The sequence below is a fragment of the Carlito syrichta genome, unplaced genomic scaffold (assembly GCF_000164805.1).
Source record: "Carlito syrichta isolate Samal-C Ts95f unplaced genomic scaffold, Tarsius_syrichta-2.0.1 Scaffold305223, whole genome shotgun sequence".
NCBI lineage: Eukaryota > Metazoa > Chordata > Mammalia > Primates > Tarsiidae > Carlito > Carlito syrichta.
Window position 1 is genome coordinate 320,704 of NW_007249319.1, and position 10,511 is coordinate 331,214.

The window sequence follows — 10,511 nt, forward strand, 5'->3', positions numbered from 1 at the left end:
AGCAACAATTAAGCTATTAAAAAATAAAGTAACAATACAACTTGTAAAGTCAAATAAAATTATCTAAGAACCAAACATGGATATCAGTTTGGAAGCTACTTGATCACAAAACATGAAGAAATCAACTATTTCTTTCTCATCTAACACCACTCTCTACATCATTAAGTAAACCACACCTGGATCAAATCCTTTAGGTTAAGTCTGTGAACACTTCCCATATAATGCTTATATAAAATTACATATCCATGCTGAGTTATTTACCATTGTGTAGCAATAATCTGCAGTGGGTCAGGGTCTAATCTGCAGTGGGTCAGGGTCTTATCTGCAGGTTATTCATAGAGGATTTATGTAGCATGATTTTAAAATCCAGGTTGGAAGCATAAACATAAGGTGTGTGCCTATCATACGAACAGAAGACTGCAGTTTGTGAAGTGATGTCTGGAGAATTAGAAGAGAGGGTAGTAGAGAGGATAGCTTTCATCTTAGAAATGCTGAGGCACAAAACACAGGTGCTTGTAGAATTTTCATACATGAAATCCCTTCTCCTGTATGTGCATCATGTGTAAACGTAAAGTCTGTATACTGCTGACTATTCGTCTCTGGTGTCCAATGAGTATGACTCCAATTCTTCTGATGTCACTGAGCAACAGAGAGAGAAAGGGAGAGAGAGATATCTGGTAAATGTGAGATGAACATTTAGATATATTAAATATGTACCGTATCATATTTGCCAAAAAATGTGTAGCTTAATTTTTAAGCAGAGATATAAATGAACAGCAAGAATTTATTTCTTTTTCTTTCTCTCTGGCTCTACAGAATATATAACATTAATCTCAAACTTATTGATACAAGGAAATATTTCATATCTAGGTGCCTATGTAATTTGCAAACATTTCATAGGCCTAAAGACTGTATAATGTAGGTAATTATATACATTTGCAACAGTATTAGCAAAATGGTAAGTACGAAGGATATAAGGTATGCTGTGAACTCCATTTGATTTCTCATGGTCTTTGAATATTCTGAAAAAAAAGCCATTTAGTTGGATAGTAAGAAATTACCATAACTATCTTAAGACAATGGCAATGTTATATGGCTCAGTGTAATCACTAATATCTAGTCTTTCAAGCACATGGTGAGCATTTTATTGCACCTAGGCAAAGGATAATCTTTGAGACAGTGAAAAAGCATTACAATATACAGAATAGTAATAGGTATTGATTATGCAATATTAGTATATATGAATATTAAATAATTTGCCAGGGTAAAATATATAAAGCTTATAATGTGGAGAAGGGTAATATGCATTTCAGAAAGTATTTAAAATATTTTAAATAGCTACTTGAATTAAATATATCCTTTCAAAGAGTAATAGTTAAAAGTGTGATGTCCAACTACTACTAGAAATGGTGAAGGAAGATTGGAAATTACATACTAGCCTAAGGAAAAGTGTTCTTGTTCAGCATTTGAATTTATAATCCCAAGCGGAGCATGTAACTCTAGTAATAACCCCAGTACCACTTACTCAATGCTCATTCTTGAAATCAGGTCAAACGTTGTAAACCCTGCTGCCATGAAGTTATTCTTGTATTGCCCCATCTTTATGGAATCCAGCCAGTCACCAACTGTGACAAACAAAGGGTATTCGGGAACCTCACTGGGGGACTCTGGCATTCTACAGGGAAAACAAACAAACATGGAAAAGTTTTAAAAGCACATGCAGCAAGAATTACCTAATTTCCTTTTTACAATATTCTTACATCTAATGTTTTTATCCTCCACTTTAAAAAATTTCTGATATTCCATTTTATTTAAACCAGTCACTTTAAACATTTTTTATTCATCTAATCGGTCACTGTTAACTGGTGAAACACTTGTCAGTTTCTTTTGCCTTTTTCTGCTTTTTGCCACTCCTGGGTCTTCTACTGACAGGTCTTGAGAGAACTCACATCTTGCCATCCTCTTATTGACTTTTTCTCTGGCATAAAATTGTGTTTTGAAACTTGAGGAATGCCGGGCTCAGTGGCTCAGCCTGTAATCCCGTGCCTTTGGGAGGCTGAGGTGAGTGAATTGCCCGAGCCCGCGGGTTCGAGACCCACCTGGGCAACTTGGCGAGACCTCATCTCTACAATAAATCAAAAATCAGCCTGGCGTGGTAGCACGCGCCTGTAGTTCCAGCTACTGGGAAGGCTGAGGCGGAAGGACCGCCGGAGCCCAGCGGGTCGAGGCTGCGGTGGCCGGGAGCGGCCACTGCACTCCAGTCTGGGCGACAGAGTGAGACTCCAACTCAAAAAAAAAAAAAAAGGAACTTGAGGAAAAGCACAACCCCTCTCCCCACAAGGAGAGTATTTAGCTACTGACTGCTTACTCTTACCCCTTCTGACCTGCCCCGAATCCGCGTCCTTTTACCTTTTCCACATTTGCTGTGATAGTTCTTTTTAGGGTGAATTCATTGACCAAGGCTTCATTTATTTTTTTTTCCACAGATTCAGCAAAAAATTATTTTTTGTTAAAAAAGTAATAACTGCTGTTATAGAGTTCAGTTGCATGAATAAGATTTACACACATACAAGCATCGGGTAATGTAGCCCAAAGCACAGATATTATTAATAAGGCACAAAACAATGCAAAAATCAATGTTAGGTTGAGTTAACAAGAAAAAGGAATCCAGCACTAATAGATCGTAAAGGCAATGATATAGCTGTCTTTATTTTTGCTACTAAGATGTAATGTAAAGGGCATTCCAGTTGAGTGTATTTTTTGTTTTACTATAAATATTATATAAAGGTATTATAGAAATAATATAAAGGTATTATTTTGGAAAGGCTAGGGTATATATGTGTGCATACATACATATATTTATATGTTATTTATGTGAAACAAGTCCATGTAATTGCAAAAGTCAGAGGGAATGAAAATGGAATGAACCTTAGAAATTATAGTAAAAACAAATCAGAATTGTGTATTTAAGTCATTCTGACAATAAACTATTTTTTACAGAAGTACATAATAAATTAACATTAAAAATATTTCACATTTAAAAAAATACTTGGTAGTAAAAGTGCTTTTAGAGTAATAAATGTGTTACTAGACCTCTAGGGAAACAAATATATCATTTTAAGAATTCTTAGATCTGGAGTTTATACTAACTAGTAAAGCAGTAACAATCTTTAAAAAAGAAATGTTTAGTGTTTGAACCAAGTCAGTATATTCTAAGTTGGGAAAATTTTTTTATTAGAAGTGAATCGCTGAAATTTTGATCAGAATATTGAAGTTAGTCCAACTTTCATTTACTTGTTTTTAAATGTATATAAAGTTAAAGAATGAAAGCAACCATAGAGACTTACCTAGAGCCATAGTTTTTGACATTCACATTTGGAATAGTTCATTATAATGCTTTTACTGTTCACATTTAAACTATTTCAGCATGAACTAGAAACTGACAATATATGAGCACACATGATTAAACCACATGAAATAAGAATTCCTCCACTGTGAAGCAGAAAGGCATATGTATGCAATATAACCCTGGTGTTATTCTACTAAAAATATATGGGAGAGGGAATTAGGTTCTAAGATTAATGCTTAAGGTGAAAATTGTAAGTCCTTAACAATCAAAATTACACTTTAAAAGTCTTTTATTGACCAGGTGCAGTGGCTCAAGTTTGTAATCCCAGCATTTTGGGAGGCCAAGGCAGGAGGACAGCTTGAGCCCAAGAGTTCAAGCCTGGGCAACATAGCAAGACCCTGTGTATACAAAAAATACAAAAAGTAAAAATAAAAAAAAATTAGCTACGTGCAATGGCGCACACCTGTCGTCCCACTGCTAGAGAGACTGAGACAGGAGGATCGCTTGAGCAGAGGAGGTCAAGGCTGCAGCGAGTCATGATGGTGCCTGCACTCCAGTTTGGGCCTGGATGACAGAGTAAGACCCTGACTCAAATAAATAAATACATTTTTAAAAAATTTAAAAAAGAAAATCCTTTAAATTACCCCTCAAATCACCAAAACCTGAGTATTTTAAGAGCACAAGTTGAATATGGTACAACTTCTGAAGACTAATAAAGATGTCCCTCAGAATTCAGGACAAAGTCCCTACTAAAGTCCAGAATTCATTTTTTAAAATTTTTTCTTTGCTACATTGATCTTCTGTTTTCTAAACTGAGGCCCAGTTAAAGAAAGAGGTGGGAGTAAAAAGGGATGATGGGGAAATTCAGGAATCCATGGGTTTTGCTTTTTATGTATAGTTGGAATTTGCATAAATTAAATGTATGCATCTTGTGATTACACTCTACAGCATATTGAGTCTGGTTGCCCTTAACAGTGACTACTGTCCTTTTTATCACTATTCAATTCTATTACCACATTTCCTGTTTGGAGGCTATTAAGCCATATTCTTTTCTTCAGTTCTCTAAATGGCTATGTTATTTGATTGTGGGCTATTTCATTTTAATTAATCTCAGAATGATTCATGATATGACCCGAAAGAAAGATCAGTCATGTTCACATATTACAGAGCTATCATAGCATCTACCAACAAATACTTGAATTGTTGCTATATTTATTCAAAGTTTCTTAGCGGTGTTTATAAGTATTATCAAATGCAAATTTATATACAAAATAATAAAAGTCTCCATGGCAAACAGAGTGAAACAAGTTTTTATTTTATTTAATTTTTAATTTTTTTATTTTAAAGATGTGGGGTACAATTCAGGGTTTAGTATACAAATGTTCTTCATGCAGGTACCATTATTGATGAGGTGTGTCCCCTCCCCCGGCAGATTCCCACTACTGCCAATTCTTTTCTTACAGTATTACAATAATTGTTCTAGGTCCACTTATGCGTGAGAACATGTGATACTCAGTTCTTTGTTTCTGTGCTACATCACTCAGTATTATACACTCTAAGTTCATCTAAGTTGCTGTGAAGTTCATAATTTTGTTCTTTTTTATGGCTGCATAATAGTCCATCATGTATATGTACCACATTTTTTTGACCCAGTCCTCTTTTGATGGACAGCACGGTTGGTTCCATGTTTTTGCTATTGGGAACAATGCTGCAGTAAACACACATGTGCAGGTATCTTTTCCATAGAGTGATTTGAGTTCCTCTGGGTATATTCCCAGTAGGGGGAGTGAGGGGTTGTAAGGAAGGTTGATTTTTAGATCTTTCAGGAAATGCCAAACTGTTTTCTACAGAGGTTGTACTAGTTTACACTCCCACCAACAGTAATGAAGTGTTCCATTTCCCCGAATCCTCTCCAGCATCTATTGTTTTTTGAGTTATTGATGATGGCCATCCTGACTGGAGTTAGGTGGTATCTAATTTGCATTTCTTTGATGACTAGTGAAGTTGAGCAGTTTTTCCTGTTTCTATTGGCTGCTCATGTGTCTTTTTTTTTTTGAGAATCTATTCATATCTTTTGCCCACTTTGTAATGGTGCTGTTTTTTTTTCTTTTTGGCATGTTTGAGTTCCTTGTAGAATCTCGATGTTAGACTTTTGTCAGACATACAGTTGGCAAATATTTTTTCCCAGTCAGTGGGCTGTCTCTCTGCTCTCTTGATGTTTCTTAGGTTTTTCAGGAGCTTGTTAGTTTAATGAGGTCCCATTTGTCTGTATTATCTCTCTCTCTTTTTTTTGAGTTGGAGTCTCACTCTGTTGCCCAGGCTGGAGTGCAGTGGCACACTCATGGCCACCGCAACCTTGACCTGCTGGGCTTACAGGCAGGTGCTACCATGCCCTGGTTACTTTTTTTAATTGTAGAGACAAAGTCTCACCAAGTAGCCCAGATTGGTACCAATGCCAGGCTGTTTCGGTTATTGTAGCTTTATAATAAAGTGTAAAGTCTGGGAGTGTGATACCTCCCACTTTGTTTTTTGTTTGTTTGGTTGGTTAGTTTTTGCTGAGGATTATTTTGCTTATTTGTGGTCGTTTATGTTTCCATGTGAATTCCCGTATTGTCATTTCCAGGTCTGAGAAGAATGCTGCTGGTTATTTAATGGTATTGAGTTAAATCTGTAGAGTACCTTGGGTAGAATAGACATCTTAACAATGTTAATTCTTCCCATCCATGAGTATGGAATCTTTTTCCATTTGTTTGTATTATCTTTGATTTCTTTGAGCAGTGTTTTGTATTTCTTATTGTAAAGATCTTTCATGTCTTTTGTTAGGAAGATGCCAAGGTATTTCATTTTTTTGTGTGGCTGTTGTGAATGTGATTGTGCTTTTAATTTGAGTTTCTCTTTGTTTATTGTTAGTGTGTAGAAATGCGACTGTCTTTTGCACATTTATTTTATAACCTGGGACTTTACCAAAGTCCTTTATCAGTGCAAGGAGGTTTTTGACAGATTCTCTTGGGTTTTCAAGGTATAGAATCATGTCATCTGCAAAGAGGGATAACTTGACTTCTTCTTTTCCTATTTGGGTACCGCTGATCTCCTTCTCTTGTCTGATTGCTCTAGCTAGGACTTCCAAAACCATATTGAAAAGGAGAGGTGAGAGTGACCATCCTTGTCTTGTTTCAGTTTTTGGGGAAATGGCTCCAATTTCTATCTGTTTAACAGTATGCTGGCTGTGGGTTTCTCATAGATGGCTCTACTTTGAGGTATGTTCCATCTATGCCTAGATGTTTGAAGATTTTTATCAAGAAGAGGTGCTGGATTTTATTAAAAGCTTTTTTCACATCTAATAATATATCATGTGGCTTTTGTGTTTACATCTGTTGATGTACTTAATTATGTTTTTAGTCTTGCGAATGTTGAACAAGCCCTGCTTCCCAGGGATGAGGCTAAACATACTCTAAGACTGACTACATCCTTGGCCATAAATCAAGAATAAACAAATTCCATAAGATTGAAATACTGCCATGCACCTTCTCAGACCACAGAGGAATAAAAATAAATATCAACACCAACAAAGATCCCCCCAAACCCACAAAGACACAGACACTAAATAGCATGATGCTAAACTCCTGTGTCAACATGGACGTCAAAACAGAGATTAAAAAATACCTGGAAACGAAAATGAAATATCTTATCAAAACCTCTGGGATGCCATGAAGGCAGTATTAAGAGTGGAATTCATATCTCTACAAACACACATGTAGAATATGGAAAGATCACAAGTTAACAGCATAACAAATCACCTAAGAAAGCTGTAAAAGTAAGACCACAAACACCCTAACTTCAACAGAAGAATCCAGATCACTAAAATAAAAGTCCAAATTCGGAACATAGAAGGCAAAAATACAAAAACAAACAAACGAAAAAAACAAACAGAAAGCTATTTCTTTGAAAGGATAAACATGATTGATGGATCCCTAGCTAGACTGACCAAGAAAAAGAGAGAAAAGCCCAAATAAATACAATCAGAAATGCAAAAGATCAAGTCACAACTGACCCCAAAGAAATATAAAAGATTAAAAGATTATCAAAGACTATTACGTACGCTTGTATGGAAACAGACTTGAAAACCTAAAGGAAATGGAGGACTTGCTGACATCATACAATCTCCCCAGACTGAAACAAGAAGAAATTGAGACCCTAAACAGACCAATCACAATCCAGGAAATCAACTATGTCATAAGAAAACTATCTGCAAAAAAAGAAAGCCCTGGACCGGATGGTTTTCCAGTAGAATTCTACAAAACATACAAGGAGGAACTGATACCAATCCTACTGAAAGTATTCCAGGCAATTGAGAAAGATGGAACTCTCCCCAAATCATTTTATGAAGCTAACATCACATTGATACCCAAACCAGGTAAAGATTCAACATAGAAAGAAAACTACAGGCCAATATTCTTGATGAATATAGATGCTAAAATTCTCAACAAGACCCTAGCAAACCGGATCCAACAACACATCTCAAAAATCATCCACCATGACCAAGTAGGCTTCATCCCCGGGATGCAGGGCTGGCTCAACATTTGCAGGTTTTAAATTATAGCATGTTTCAGAGTCTTCAGTATTTTATATACATGTTAAATACGTAAGAGAATTCAGAATAGCTTCTGCATTATTTTCCTAAATTATTTGACCAGTTTCTATGAAATATACTTTGGGGGAATACTGCTATCCTTCACTGACTAAGTTTAAATGTCAAAATCACCAGGATACCCCTTGTTGCTTATTAACATAAATAAATCCATGCATGTTAGAGATTGGAATGTCCTATTTCATAACAACGTGGCTCATATATCTTTTAATAATTTGTCCATTTATTGAAACTGAACAAAATTAAAAGAAGTATTTAAGCAACTTTCCCTTCATACTCCTGTGCCATTCTTGATGCATTGGCATAGTCAGTTGACTTCCACTTCTCTTCTGAGATAACACTGACATAACTCTTGAGATTTCACAACTTCACATAATTGGTGAGTGGAAATGTAATTTGCTAATTTTATGTCCTTAGTATAGAAAGGTCATGGAAGGACATTCTGTATACTAAATGACTTAAATAGCCCATTTCCCTGTTGAATAGCAACCACTGTTTGCTCCCACAATGCTTCAATACCATAATTCCCTTTCTCCCCACACAACTATAGTGACCTAGTTACTCTTTGGCCTTTCTACGACTGCTTTAGTAGTTGATTTAGTAAGGTCAAGGTCCCCTTATTGTTCACAGCCACTGTGCAATAACTTTTCTTTCACCTTATCTTATAACGAAGTTGAAAAATGTTGCTATTTTCTGGCTTCGAGGCCTGAGTGCCACCCTCCTCACATTAATTCTCTGGAATATTACCTAATAAACAATAAATGCTCTTTCTTATCAAACATGTACAATGATAAATTTAGCCTGCTATTTGCTGAGCTTGTAGAAATATCTGCTATTTGGTGATTAGCGAGTGCAGCCCACCTAAGGAAAGTCTTTACCACAAAACCTGCAGCTTGCGTTTAAAAAGTACATATTGCAGAATAGAAGATCAAGGGTCTACTATTCCTCAGAACAAGGAGAAAAGGCTAGAATTAGAGAACATCAGGTATTATTATGGTCAATTTAGATTATAGAAAGTGCTGCAGTATAGGTAAAATAGGTAATGTTACAATTTAAGGTACAATAAATATATCATTTACACTACTACACTAAAATGTGTAAAAAATGAGTAGCTCTGATAGAACCCAGAAGTTTTTATTCTAATGAATCCTTTGAGTTCACAATTGTACTAACCTTTTAGTTCAGAAGGTTCTTAGATAGGTCATCAATATATATCAAAACTGCCATTAAAACACAAGGTTTTAGCCTGAGGTTTTCTGTGTAAATTCTTCATGTAAATATAATAGTAAATGATATACTAAAATGATGCAAGAAGGGTTATATTTTGAGAAACATTATTATAAGATAAGATTCTGTTTTAATATGAAACTATCACATGCTTAAAGATTTGTCTCTCACTATTCTAACTCCTTTTTTACTAGCTCTCACATTTCTATAGAGTTAGCAGAAATGTACAGATAGGATTCATTCTATTTTATATTGCCTTTATTTCACATATTCCTAAATACTGTTCATATTTCAACAGGCTTCATATTCAAATGAGTGTATAACAGTCTACATGTTGATGTTTGAGAAGTTGTGAATTCCCTGAAGTTAGACTCTTAGATTGCTAACAACATTCTTTTGTTAGACATGATAACACAGTCTTCGAGCATATATATTCTTGCTTCAGTTGAATAACTTCCTTGGGAAAAATCTATAAGACAGAGTAATTTTTTTTAAGAGTAGGTGAAAACTCCCTGATGGCAGAAACCACCTCTCTCACATCTTTCCATTTTATGTAGGCCCTAGCACAATGCTAAAAACATCCAGGAGTTCATTAAATTAGTAATGACTTAAACTTGAATATTAAATTATCTACAGAAACATTTGGTCCATGACATGATGGCCTATTCATGATGAATGATCTATTTTCATTTAATTCCAGTAAATAAAAAAACCTGGAAATATAAGCGCCTGTTGACATAGTGGTCAGCCTATTAAAAAAATATGCAGGCCGGGCTCGGTAGCTCAGCCTGTGATCCCAGCAATTTGGGAGGCCGAGGTGAGTGAATTGCCTGAGCCTGCGGGTTTGAGACCCGCCTCGGCAACTTGGCGAGACCTCATCTCTACAATAAATCAAAAATTAGCCAGGCGTGGTAGCACGCACCTGTAGTTCCAGCTACTTGGAAGGCTGAGGCGGAAGGATCGCCGGAGCCCAGAGGGTCAAGGCTGCAGTGGCCAGGAGCGGCCACTGCACTCCAGTTTGGGTGACAGAGTGAGACTCCAACTCAAAAACAAACAAACAAAAAACAAATAAAAAAATATGCTGCTCATTTCATTTATTCTTTGTTTTGTGGAATGTGTGTGTATTCTATCCTTATAGGTTTCAGAGTGGAGGAAGAGGCAGTTATAGACGGAGTCAGGTAGCACAGGGCAAGTGTTCACATGCAATTCTTTTTTTCTTTGAGTTGAAGTCTTACTCTGTCGCCCAGACTGGAGTGCAGCGGCCGCTCCCGGCCACCGCAGCCTCGA

The 10,511-nt window shown here is 36.2% G+C and overlaps 1 protein-coding gene across 1 annotated transcript in view; it reads right to left on the minus strand.

The window, feature by feature from the left end:
- Positions 1-324: 324 nt before the first annotated feature.
- EPHA6 (EPH receptor A6) overlaps positions 325-10,511 on the minus strand; it is a 338,000-nt gene continuing 327,813 nt past the window's right edge. The window contains exons 13-14 of the mRNA XM_008061379.2: positions 1,526-1,675; positions 325-639 (exon numbers count right to left, since the gene is read on the minus strand). Of these exons, the coding sequence (XP_008059570.2) occupies positions 525-639; positions 1,526-1,675 (265 nt within the window). The 3' untranslated portion in view covers positions 325-524. The remainder of the gene's footprint in view (positions 640-1,525; positions 1,676-10,511) is intronic.